The following is a 14,141-nucleotide window of genomic DNA, read 5'->3' on the forward strand; positions in this document are numbered from 1 at the left end:
CGAAAAAAAATAAAAAATAAAAAAAGAAGACCTATTGTGACAGAGTTACCGAGAGAGGAACTGTGGGTTAGCCAGACAGAAGGGGAAGAAAACAAGTGAGACAAATGTAATATTGCAACTTCCAAACTGTCAAATAACAAGGCCAAAAAAGGGCCGTGATGCAATTTACCGATCGCGCCGCGAATGATGCGGCCCTGTGGTCACACAGCATGTAATAACAACCATCTTCAAGCTTGAATATTCTCCACAGCAGATGTGCACACAGGCAGCTGTGGACGCCACAGTTATATAATCAGCAATAGTACGTGGATCAGATGTGGAGTGACGTTAAAACGTGAACGCCCTCATACAGTTGTGCAATTTTGCCGAATAACATTTTCAGTGAAAAAATTAATTAAAATGGACATTTTGCTTTTTTTTTTTTTCGTTCGTTTTTTTGGTCACTTCTCATTCTTGCAACCAAAATGAAAACGAATGACACGTCGAACAAATGCTAAAATGAGCCCACTAGAAAAACACATTATCACCCCCACCCCCCCAGTCTGATGCAAAGAGAGAGAATAATTCAATTGTTCTGCCCGAAACGTTTTCCGATAGGAACCAAATCGTTAAATCTTCAAAAAGCCCCTTCATGGATATGAAAGAGTGGAGTTTAGAAGGGGAGAGCAGTGAGAGGGAGAGGGAGAGAGAGAGAGAGAGAGAGAGAGAGAGCATCTGTATCACACAGAAAGAGAGAGAGAGAGACTAAATAGAAAGAGGAGGAGAAAGAGAATTTCATTTTATATGGATTGTCTGTAAGCTTGAATGAGCCTATTTCCTGTCATTGTGTGAGAGAATTTAAAGAGGATCTGATGAATGTCGGTACCTGCAGCAGCAGGTACATTAAAAGAACAGCCTTGGCTTATTAAATCTCCGCTTTATGGTCCCCCACCGTACTCATAACCCCATCTTGCGGGACGTAAAACTCTTCCTATTTATACCTGGATGTTTTGTCAGGGAGGAATTGATGCGGCTTTGAGAGTTAGGCGCGACAGATGGAGCACTGGGTTCCCTTTTGTGTATTATAAAAGCTTCCTATAGCATTCATTTGGGCTCGAATTGCCACCTGGAGGAGGAAGCAAATGATTGCTCTGTGAATCTTTAGTTATTGTTATGTGTTGCACAAGTCTCCACTGTGCATGAATTAAATAGGGAGTGAACTTTCTATAGATGGCTTATGTTGTCTGTGCCTGCAGGGCTGGAGGAGGTAGGTGTGTAGAATCCACACTCACACACACACACACACACACACACACACACACACACACACACACACACACACACACACACACACACACACACACACACACACACACACACACACACACACACACACACACACACACACACACACACACACACACACACACACACACACACACACAGACATAGACAGTCGGGTATGTGATCATCATCCCTCCCACTGAGAGAGACATTGGTGTGAAATAGAGACACTCAGCATATGCCTCTGGCTCTTCTCAGCGCTACTTTCACCCGGCTTCGTCTTTGCTTTCCAGTCTCGCTCTCTAGTTCACCCACTCTCCTCAGCGCACCGGCTACGTACTGTACAGCAGCTGTGGAGCGGAAACAGAACGCAGCAAGCTTCAGGGGTTAAAATCAACTGCTCGCTTGTCTCACTTATGAGCGGGAGGTAAACATCTAATGGCAGGGTGCACACACGCCTGCTTTGGAGTCTGTTCACTTCAGCGTCGTTATTAATCAGCTCGTGTTGTCAAACAGCCTTGAGTGAGATGCGATATGCAGAAAATTGCGGCAATATGTGTGTTTCTGCCTCCATTTACTCATATACCATCAGTGTCGCAGTGAGAATAAGGTCAGAGCCCGAAACGACGCGGGAATGCTTAAGTCTGAATTGAGAAATGTATGACAATAGCACACATAATGAAGTGTGAAGTTGCAAGTACACCGTGTCCTCGTGAGGCGTTTTAGTGGAGGCTCCACTCCACATAAAGCAGGTATTCATACTGCGTGAGTGGGATTGCATTTGTGCGCCGACATTACGGCAACGGCTTCCCTTTTCTTTTACTACACACACTCTGCTCTTTCATTCACCCTCAGTTTTAACCCTGTGCTCTCTTCTCAATATTTTGTTGCACGTCCTAATGGTCATCTTTATTCTTTACAGGGTACTTATTAAAATGATAAAAGAGAATCTATTGTAGAATAGAGTTGACGAAGTTCTTTGTGGATTCCAGTTGAAATTTCTTTTTACAATGATCATGCGGTTTATACCTGGTGGAAATGTGATTACTTTTATGGACAGGGACATACTATAATTTGGATGAGTTTTATGTGCATGAGCATATAATCAGATATAGAGTCATAATGGTGTTTATGTTATTAAATTTGATAGGATTCTGGCTCTGGTGCAAGTGATGCTGGCAACGTGTTAAATAAGTAACTCTCATATGACCACGTTTTTCAGTAACGACGAGTGTAATACGTTATTATTTACAAACCAGTAATCAGATTAAAGTTACTTATCCGAGTCACTGTGCGTTACTACTGTAGTGTGCAATTAAAAGGAGCACAGAGCAGGTAGTGTAATAGATCAATAGAGCAGCAACAGACTGCAACTGCATTACCGGGTAAATAAATACCAGTAATAGTAAAAATCAGATAATAAAACCAAGAGTCAGATACAAATACAACAAATAATGTCGGCCAAAGGTTAAATATGTATCAGCAGGAGGCCAGGCAGGGATTCTCATTTGTAGGTTGAGACGCTGGGGGGGGGGGGGTGTTGTCGGCAGCTGCTGAAAGTAACTGAAAAGTAACTTGTAATCTAACTTAGTTACTTTTACAAACAAGTAATCAGTAAAGCAACTAAGTTGCATTTTAATGGAGTAACGCGTGATCAGGAATCAGATGTATATGGAGTCAAAATGTTGTGCATCTACTCATGTGTGTCGCACTACTTTTTAATCAGCTTCTCATTCTTAGATTTAAAGTTACGAGAAGAAATGTGGAAGTTCCTCAGTCTGTTCACACGCACAATAAAGAATAAAAAAGAATTTCCGGTCTCGTATCGCATCGTTTGTAGTTTTGGATGTTGATTAAATTGCTCATGGTAATATATCTATTTCCTACTGAGTCACATCATAATCTCTTTTATAACTTTCAATTTGTCCTTTTGCTTCTTATTACACTATGTTTAATTGAAATGTTAGATAATTGAGGACCGGAAACTTACGCATGCAAAAGTAGAACATGGAAACTCCGATATGAGGTGAGCGTACTAAACACACCAGACATGTCTGGTCCATGACGATAACATGGTCCTCAACTGATTTACAATCAAATTAGTAATGCAGTTATACATACACATGGAGAAAATGTCAACTCCGCCGATATAGCATTATTCCTGAAGTCAGGTTAACGTCTGTGGCTTCAATTTTATTCAACCAAGCTTTTCCTGTCATTAGTCCAATCACAAAGAGAAAAGCCACATGTCAAATCACACCGACTTTAACCTTTGACTTATTAGGAAGTGAGAAGTGAATTTGAAGGAATCCTCCGGAAGAATTCTGCAGATTTCTGGTACACAAGGATCAGACTGACAGGCGAGAAGACGGCAATTTTAACCTCCTGTACCGACATGTCTGTGTTATGAAAGTTTTTTCTTTTTTTTCTTTTCTTAAAGCTTCCTGGCATGCGGTTTGATTAATGATAGTAAAGATTGGCAGGTCAACAGGTGCCTTTGAGATTACAGAGCGGATGCCCCAGTTTCTGACAGCACCTGAGAAACCATCAGACATGTTCAGGTTTTATTGCTTTAACCAATCTGGATGGTGGTGACCTGTTTCGTGATTTCAGCAGTTAATTCACCGGAAGAGCAAAGATTACAGCCAATACAAAGAAACCCAATGTGTGATTTACTGGTGGTGTACCTCGAGAAAAAAAAATGCGTGCCCATACTGTACCGTGATGTATGAGCTGGAGCAGCGGTGTGTGTGCTGTGATAATGAAACTGAGGCACAGCTCCAGTCCGTTTACAGTGTAAACACTATAGAAATGGCCTCCTTCCACTTTTCTCAGAGGGGGGATGGGAGTCTGGCAGCTTCTAAATTAGAAATGGCATCAATGGCCCACAAAAGCACGTCGCGCAGCATCGGCACAAACACAAACCATAACTCACAGTGTTATCATAACTCTTTTCCGCCTTTCTATTTAATCCTCGCTAGTATTCAGGCGCAATCACTGAGAATCACAAATGTACCTCGACGGTGCACTTTATACAGCCATGCTAACAGGGAGCTCATAAATAGACATTTCTGTTGATCTGAGTGTGCATCAATTACATGAATAAACATGAGCTGCTTCTTAAAATGTGTAAGCAGAAAGAGACCGTGGGTAAAATCTGTATCTTAAGCACGCAGCACGATGGCTCAGCTAACCTGGACAGTGCTCGCGTGCAGTGCTGCCTCAGCACTTGTACAAACACTGAGACAGACACACACACATACACAGACACACACACTTGGGAACAAAGCCACAAACGCTGTATTCATAAGAGACGGTCATGTATTAATTTATATTACAGAGTATTTGCTGTGCATCAGGTGTGACCTGCGTGTGAAGCTGCACTTAGAAATGTGAAATCTCGTGTGTGTCATCTACCAGGATGACCTCTGAACCTCCCATTGGTGATTCCCATCATCCTATTGTTTACTCTCCCAGACCCAGCCGGCTTTCTACCATGGCAACGGCAGAACTGGCCAATGAGCCGAGTTTTCCCGAGGTTTGGTTGCAAGCTGGACGCAGTTCAAATGTGTGCTCAGCCTAACACACACACACACACACACACACACACACACACACACACACACACACACACACACACACACACACACACACACACACACACACACACACACACACACACACACACACACACACACACACACACACACACACACACACACACACACACACACACACACGGGAGCCTGAGAGAAAACTCAGCAAGTCCTCAGATTGTCCTACTAAACTGAGAAACTGTCAGGCCACTGTTTGCCCATCAACCTATCAGAAGTTCGGTGTCCCGATGATCCTTATTTTCATCCATTATTTCATCACGTGTACTATGCATAATGTCCCATTTGTTGTTCATTGAATTCCACCTGTTTTCCCACTCTTATCGGGTGAAAGAAATTTGCTCCAGCTCCTTTAATGGCCCCTTTTCAAGCTTTAACCTTGCGAGTGCCTGCTGAGGCCAACGCAGAGCAAAGAGAGGCATTGATATTCAAACCTGTTCACATTCCCTCTATTTCTAGCAATCCTCTCCCTCTTCTTTCACTCTCACACCTCCTCACACTGTGCATCTGTCCTTCTGCCCCCCCCCCCCCCCCCCCCCCCCCCCCCCCACCCGCTCCACCTCGCACTGACACCCCGCTCCACCTCGCACTGACAGACAGGACGATCACATATGGGAGCACTTCAAAACATGCTCTTTTTTTTTTTTTTCTAAGAAGGATCCTTGGAAGAGAGCTCCAGAGAAACTCTGAATAAGTCATCAAATCAGCAACATCTCCCTTCTCCCTTATATCTCCAGCTTGTGTGCCGGTCTGTTTTCTTCAGGCTCACACAAATATTTTCATCTCTTGCAGCTTTTTCTCTCTCTCCCTCTCTTCCTGGCAGGCCTCACTACACACATTTCTTCTACATTTTACAGTTTGTTTCAAGGGCCCTTCCCTCCTTTCTTGTTTGCCGTGTCCCCCGGGTATAGGCGGCTGCCTGCCACAGCAAATCATTGCCACTTGTCCAATAGAAAAGGTTGCCAGGTCTGCGGTTTTCCAGTACAATTGGTTTAAATTGTTTGGAAGAATGAAGATCCTGACCTGGTTCATTGTCAGTGACACCCTAACAATGTCACCAAAGCCCACATTCATCAGTCCTGACACAAGAGTAAAGAGTAGTTTGATCATCTATAAAACTGTAACCACACATCTGTGTTGTCCTACACATATCCAAGGAGGTTTTAATAATTCATGGAAAATGTCAAATTTTCATTGATTTCCAATAAACTCTTAGGTATGTATTTAAATTGACTGGCGTGTTGTACAAAAGACTCCGGTGCTTTGTCTCATGTGAGGTAATCCCTAAGAGGCTTGCACTGTGAGCGGCTGGGCTCCTCGCACAGCGAGCAGACGTCTAATCCGCCCTCAAAATATTTGTTAAACTCGTACACTCGTTTCATCATGTGCGTCAGTGAATAAAACAAGGAAGTCAAATCTATTTGGTAAGTTATTTATAAAATGACTTAGGTAATATTCGTACCATTGATCCTTGAAGAAAGAATACATTATCAAAACATGTTAAAAGTATAGTTTACATCCATATTCTTGATGCATTTAAAGGCTGGCTCAAAATGTCCTCTTTTATGCTCACCCTCACTTTACAAGCAGTGAACTTGGTTTCGGATGTGTATCGTTTTGAAATTAAGATAAGATCAAATCAGATAAGACGATAAGACCGTTCATCCCCCAGGGGGATAATCAGACATCACAGCAGCTCAACATTGCATAAAAGATATAGAAAAATAAGACTAAAAAACCAATAAATATGAAAATACTATGAATTATCAGGATGCAATAGTAAGAATTTAGAATAAAAACACATGTTAGTATCTACATGGAGTGTAGTTGCCTAGAGAAGTCAATGACTCCCATGTACTACAGATCATTCAAATTTGTATTATGTCCATATGTCTGGCTGGTCTTGCTGCAAAAGAATTCGAACTAGGATCCCTCACACCCATGGTCATGACTTAACCTGTTATTATGAAATTAATGAGGCAGATACAATGACTGAAGTTTCATGGAATCGACTTATCTGTTCCTCTGCATTAGCATTCACCGCAGCTGCGACGTATTCACCCCAACCTGTGCATGGAATGAAAACACCCTGATTGAGATAGATATTCAAAAGTAACAAAAGGTTAATAGTTTCTTTGTATGTAAAAAGAAGTAACTAGTAGCTGTAATCAATAGTAATTCTGAGTACCTGAAACGACACCAGAAACACACATTCCGTTCACTTCATTTGTGGAACACAACCCCGATTCTCAGTTTTCTCATGAAACTGACAGCAGGCCGCTCTAATAACGTGCAAGCTCAAAGGGGATTTCCAGCGAAATTCTCTCTCTCCCTCTGTTTAATTTTCAGCTGGAGTTAAAGTGAACATCTGTCTCAGTCGACTCAGGCACAACAGCTGCGTGATGCAAATAGCAGTTGCATATGCACCTATAACACACGCCTCAGTTGTGCAATGCTGCAGTCAAGCCAGTATGGCAGGTTAGTTGTTGAAAATGTCACTCCTGAGAGCTCTCTCCATCATGTTTACTCTTCTCATGGAAGAGTAATCATCTGTCAAATTGTGCAAACCCCCCCCCATCAAAGAAATCCATACCAGCACATTACTGGGCAATCATATTGAGTAGCTTCCACAAGAGATGATAGTATGAGGTCTTTCATCAAAATGTTATTTATTTATATCGAATGAAACTATAGAGCCGGTGGACAGTCACGCACAGAAGTTAAACTGTGTTGAGGGTTCTAACTGGCACTGCATACAGAGGAGAGGTGGTTTAAAAAAAAAATGCAGCATAATCCAATTTAGCATGACAGCAACATAACCAACCCACGCTCGGATACCAATGACGTACGTTTCCAGTATATAATTCTATGTGGGATGAAGAGCGGCAGTGCGGATGCATGTGAGCGCGAGCCTCTTGTTGCCTGAAGAAACTTGTGCATGCGGTGAATGAAACCTTGAACACTTCTTTAAAATGGATGACGGCGCTGCAGCAACGCCTCGTGACCCAGAGAGTTGCGGCTGTTCAGAAACGGCTCGGGTTCAAATCCGGAGCCGAAAACAAAGTTCATGAGTCAAATGGCGAGCAGCACAGAAGTGCACTGCACTGGAATATTAATGCACTACAATGAAGAATGAGCAGCATCAGATGGGTGCAAAACTGCGGCGAGTCACACATCCAGCGAAATAACTTTCTGAGATTTCTGAGATCATCTTCGTAAAGACAATGTCCCATGTGTCTCTTCTGGAATATTGAACTCGTTAGTATCATATAAAACTATATTGCCTAGATTTTATCTTGTGTCTGCGGGATTGTTGGTTATTTATGCATTTCTGTTCTACAAAGGTGCCTCTGTTTCTCTGTAATAGTTCTATTACTATTTCACTGAACTCGCTGGAGGAGAAAGAAATCCATCTGTACGTAACATGAGCCGAACCTACCGCATCCACAGTAGTGCTTCGGACAAGTTAAAATAAACATAATCTTCCCAATATAAGAAATGTGTGCATGTTGGGAGTTTATCTGCTGCTATTTGTTGCCGCTTCTTGTGGCTGACGTCACTTTATCAAACTGCGTCTTTTCAAGAGCCATAAACACACACATTGTGGAGCATCTTCCTCAAATATAATTGAACTTCAGTGAATCCAATTGTCCTGCAGAGTGCAGACAGCTCAGATTACAGACATACAGCAGTGGGCACAATTAGAAACAGGTCTAACCGAGGCAGACAGTTCAGAGTAATGCAGACGTTACAGTATCAGCATTATTTGCAGTAACTACAGAAAAAAAAAAAGAAATCTACAAAAGACATCCACCCGCACTCTAAAGATTTGACTGAGTTGGAGGCCGTCTCGCCGGGAGTGGCAGGGGTTGGAGGGTTTTGGTGAGAGCTTCTGAAGTCACTGCTGAATCTGACACCGGGGCCGTCTTAATAAAACATGAGTAAACAGCAAAGAAACTGCGTATAATCTGCTCAGGTGGCACAGCAGCTTGAAAGCACCCACAAAGTGAGAGGTGGGGAGGGGGGATCAGAAGGGGGGGGGGGGGGGGGGGGGGGGCAAAGGCGGGGATGGTAATCTCTTCGAAACACACCTGCATGCACCGTCACATTACAAACAGACCTGGCCTGGTTTCTGCCTTATCTCTCCGTCCCTCTGCAGTGCAAGTTGCCGTCTTCATAGTCACTGCACCACACCACACCACACACTCTTTTACGGTCATAGGTTTGCACCATGGACTGTATCATTTGTTTCTCCGCTGCCATCGTGAATCTGAGAAGAAGAGAGCTGTGCGCCGCCTCCGAAGGCTGCGTCTGTTCAGCATACCCCGTCTCTTGTTAACAAGGACCCCACTCAATTACTCTCCATCGAGACGCGTGCTAAAATAGCCTCAGAGACACCCCCCCCTCCCTCTCCCCCATACGTCCACCTTTATTATTTAGCACCATGGGGATCTGTGTTGCCATGGATCCTGTCGTCATGGCTACAAACAACTACGCAGATGTACAGGAAGTGTAGAAGAACAGAGGAGGAGGGGAGGGAAGAGGTGACGGGGGTCTTGAAAAGAAGCTTAACCTCTGCGTGTCAAAGATCAAGCTGCGATAAGTCACAGGTTTCAGGACGCCGGGGTAAAGGGGGGGGGGGGGGACTGTGGTTCGCTGTCCAATGACAGATGAAGGTCAGGGCAAACCCTCAGAGGATGAGCGAGATTAAAGCTAATGTCTGATATTCCAGCTGGTTGTATTTTTGTCTGCCGCCTCGTCTCAGGGGGGACTTTTTGGAGCATTTTCAGGTCACTTTACCCACATTCCACAGCCTCTTCCTCCATCAGTTCAGAGGGATTTTTCAAATGCAGGCAGGAGCTATAGCAAAAAGCCCACATTTAAATCCTGCAGTGCATGTCTACAAACAGATGAAACTTTAAGATTTCTACCCAGTCTCTGCAGCCTTGAAGGACGTGGAGGAATTTACATAGGACAGATAAAAGGTTTTTTTTTTATTTTTTTTATCAGCGCTTACTGACAGCTGACTGTTAAATGTGCCCATGAAGAAATGAAGTTTGCAATGAATCCCTGATAATGTGAGACGCCGCAGTGGCATTTCAAGGTTTCGCCGAAACACTTTGTTCTCGGCGGCTGCGAGTGAATCAGTGCTATCAGAATGGAGCACTCTTCAGTGTGCTTACAAAAACCGAGAGTTGTCACTTCCTGTCACACCTCGCACGGCCATTGGACCGGAGTGATTTAAGGACAAGGTGTGGACGTTTCCTGAGGATGCACCTGTCATTGAGGTTCCTCCTTGATAACCACCCCCAACAGGGACAGATGGGTAACCAGACCATATGTGATCTTTAAAAATCAGGCCCAGAATTCAGGTTTTAGGGAAAAGCATGAGTGAATGAAAAAAAAAAAAAAACATATATATATATAATGTGAGTTTCCCAAATTTAAAAAGAGTATCTGGAAAATAATGAAAGAGGTAATGACATCATATCTGTCTTGACAGTTTTGTTATGAAGTGCCATCATTGTCTTCAAAATGCCTGAATTTTCTGAGGTTCACACCCATTCAAAGTAAAAAAAATAAATCACATGCCTTTCATAATGTTGTGTGCAGCTCCACCTTGTGGTTTAAAACGATGTTGGCCATTAAAATTGACAACCTACTATTTTGTTTCTCTAATTCTGTTGTGTCTTTCAATCTGCGTCTCTAAAAAAAAATAGGAAGTGTTTTCTAGATCCATGTCGGATGCTTTCCTTCTGATGTGTCAACAATGAGGTACTGAAATCTAAACAGATCATAAAATGCTCTTCGCTATTTAGTCATGTGACACTAACCAGCATTGAGCTTGTTGCCTTGTGTGCTTTTGACAGATTTCATGACACAAACATAGCGTCTAGATTATCGTGATCACTGTGTGTGTTTGACACGTTGTGCTCATGGCCACTATCTATTTCTGTGGTTCCAGTTATGTGTGACTGTCTTTAGGAATGAGCCTGACAATATTACACCCTGGTCCCTCCCCCAGAAGTTGTGCAAAAGTAACAGCTGATGTCAGTGCTGCTTAAAGACACACTCAGACACACACTCAGTCCATGTTGGTTACACCCACACTACAACCTGTCTGCCATTAGGCAGTTCTGTCAAAAAGGCACGGCAAAGGGGAGGAGAACTGCTACACCTGCCTCTCTACCCACAACACATCAGCACTTGGCACAGGGGAGGCTCCATACCACGCTCACAAATCCACCATCCAAGCCTTTAATCCCAAGTTACAGCAGACAGAAAAGGGGAGGGCAGATATCTGAGGCTCGCAGCAACCCCATGTGCTCGCTTGGATCATGGAGCTGCACTGCCTTCCTACAGAGACCCCCACCACCTCCAGCTCCTGCTCCACGGATCCCCTGTACGACAACTGCCCACCTTTTGGCCAGCGAGAACGAGCCAGAGAAAAGGAAATGGAGAGCCGGGGTGTCTGCCCTGTTGTAACCAGACTCCCGGGCCACTCCAGCCCTCCGCCTGGTCTGATCCCAGCTGTGGCTGAGGTTCAGGCTGTGGTCATCGGGCAAAGAGGGCTTGGCACCTGGCCAGATCACAGTTACTGCAGCTGTAGAGGAGGACAAGCCTGGGAGGCAGAGTGGAGCCCAGGAATGAACAGAGCGAGAGGAAGAGGAGAGCAGGGATGTCACTGGGGAGAAGAGGACAGAGCTCATCAGAACCAAAGCCCCAGCCCATCTCGGAGCGAGGAGCACCAGAGCGCTCTGTCTCTGTATGATAACCTTCCTGACTCTGAAACTGCTGAGAGCCTCCAAGAGGTCTGTGACATGGAAACAAGCTTCCAGGAGCCGATGTACAGGGCATGGGTCCCTGAACAGATCCAGGGAGGACTAGAGGGGGATGCTGAGCCTGAAGAGAGGAGCCCTTGGGCTTCGTGTGAGATTGGCTTTATGAAAAGTCACTCAAGTAGCCAGGACCAGAATCCAGACCAAGACAGGAAACATGAACTGGGGCCAGAGTTGGACTCAAGATCCTGTAGATTTATGCCTGTGGAGCCAATGGTGCATTACCAGCTCCCTCCGACTCAGCGTCTCACTGCAAGTTCCCCGCAGCTCTGCCAAGACAAGTGCCAGGTCCTGGAGCCCCCCACTGAGGTACAGCATCCAATGCAGCCAGCATCATGGACTCCGAGGGTGCCCCCACCAGTACCTCTGGCCGACCCCTCTGCCAGTGCTCTACGCAGCCTCCTCACCAGCCTCCAGCAGCAGATCGTCAGACAAAGGGAGGAGTACGAGGAGCGCATCATCAGGTAGTTTTTAATCATTCTGTCTCGCGTGTCCTTTTCAAACTACACAGTCCCTCTGGAGAGATTAGTCGCGCCACGTAAAAGACAATTGAAATGTCTTAAATTTAATGTTCTCAAGCTCACGGCGACAATCTCTTATTTTCAGCCCACTGAGTGAAGGGAAGAGTTTTACAGCCCGTGGTGTATTTTCAGTGAAGGGTAACACAATGTTCCCAGGCTCCCAAACTGTGTGTGTCCACTCAGCTGTGCAGCTCTGGTTCCTCACTTGACTGAAAACTTCACCCCATATCCTGTTTAGTTCAAAGAGCACCAAGAGCGAAAAACCTCTAAAGTTCCCACGATGTGCTATCATGCCGACTTTGGCTGTACTAAATTACATAAAAAAATTATACAAAACAACTTTGTTTTAACCATCTTTGTGTGTGTTTCACTTGAATATATTAATGTGAAGCAAAGAGCTGGCTGGTATGATATAAAAATGTAAAAAAAAAAAAAAAAAAAAGGAGGTGGCATATAGAAAACAGCTCATGACACTGGAAAGAGAGCTAATTTAAGGGGCCATGCTGCTGACCTAGACACAACACATACCTCATTTATTACTGGTATAGATAGAGCAAGGCTCAGTGTAAGGTCATTCATTACTACTAGTTGGCAAGGACACTTTTCGCAGCTCCAACATGGTTTGTAATGAATAAGATAATGGAATCCAAGAAGGTTTAGTGAAACTGACCCCAAAGTAAATGTTTACTATTTGTGCCAGTTGTTGCAAGAATGCAGCGAAATGATAATGAAATCCATGTCATAGAAATGTACTGACTTTGTGAGTATTATTTATTTCTTCTAAAATATTTTGGACAAGAAAATATGAGAAAATATGTAAATATATTTCAGCACTGACTGACAAGCTAAGGCTGTTTATTTATTGTTTGACCTTATTTTAAATGTTCCCCATAAGAACCATTATACTAACAAGAAGTTAAAAGTTATGGGAATTATTGCAACCGTTACAAAAACAGGCATTTGCGAGAAACTGATGTGAGTGTATGTGGTCGTCTGTCTTAGTGTTTGACCTGTTATGGACTTGTTCAAGTCTCCTCCACCCGTCATCCGCTGGTACCGGCTTGGTTGGACAAAACTGCATAGAAGCTGAATGGCACTGAAATTACAGACCAGAATGTGAAGCAAACGATCAGCTGGGAACATGTTGTGTTGACTTGACACATTTAATTATATCAGGTAGACAAACCCAATGACAAAGACAGACAAACCACTAATACGAATATCAGTTTCACCCACAGACCTCACTGATTATCACTGATAAACGAAGCAATCGGCGCGAAAGTCAAACGTGTCTTTCTGGCGCCCTCAGCTTGGAGCAGAGAAACGAGGAGCTGCAGGTTGAGGTTGTTCGCCTGAAGGCGGACCTCGCGCAGCAGCGGCACTGGTACCAGGCGGTCCAGGCCAAGATCGGAGAGTCGGAGAGAGCCCGGGCCGCCGCCGAGCAACGCAACGCCACGCTGCAGAGGGAGATGGAGCAGTTCTTCGACACCTTCGGGGAGCTGAACACCGAGGTGAAGAAGACCGAGTACATCGTGAAGAGTTTCTAAGAATGACCCAGGTGTTTGCCGTTTGATGAAATGTGCACAAAGACGAGGGTGAGAAAGAAAAAAAACAAAGATAAGGAACATAAAAGATCTTTTGATAAGATCTTTTATAGCAATGTGTCAATATAAAGGAATCTCCTGTGTGGATATTTATTCACCACAAAACACAAGTCGAAGACAAAATAGCCACTGATGTCCACTTTATTGATTACGGGCAAAGATGTTTGTCGAGTGATAATATTGTGGTCGTTGGTATCACATGGGACATCTCTCGAAATAAAAGGAGAAACAAACTGTGAGATGTACAGTGCATACAATGGAGTTTGGATTTTCTTCAACATGGGTAATAGACAAGATGTT

The 14,141-nt window shown here is 44.0% G+C and overlaps 1 protein-coding gene across 1 annotated transcript; it reads left to right on the top strand.

The window, feature by feature from the left end:
- The first annotated feature begins 11,030 nt into the window (after positions 1 to 11,030).
- LOC308134891 (uncharacterized protein) lies at positions 11,031 to 14,074 on the top strand. Its single transcript, XM_080502734.1, has 2 exons — positions 11,031 to 12,180; positions 13,547 to 14,074. The coding sequence occupies exons 1-2, from the start codon at positions 11,216 to 11,218 to the stop codon at positions 13,782 to 13,784; spliced, it is 1,203 nt and encodes a 400-aa protein (XP_080358860.1). The 5' UTR covers positions 11,031 to 11,215; the 3' UTR covers positions 13,785 to 14,074.
- Positions 14,075 to 14,141: the final 67 nt, after the last annotated feature.

This window comes from Blennius ocellaris (assembly GCF_963422515.1).
Source record: "Blennius ocellaris genome assembly, chromosome: 9".
Lineage (NCBI taxonomy): Eukaryota > Metazoa > Chordata > Actinopteri > Blenniiformes > Blenniidae > Blennius > Blennius ocellaris.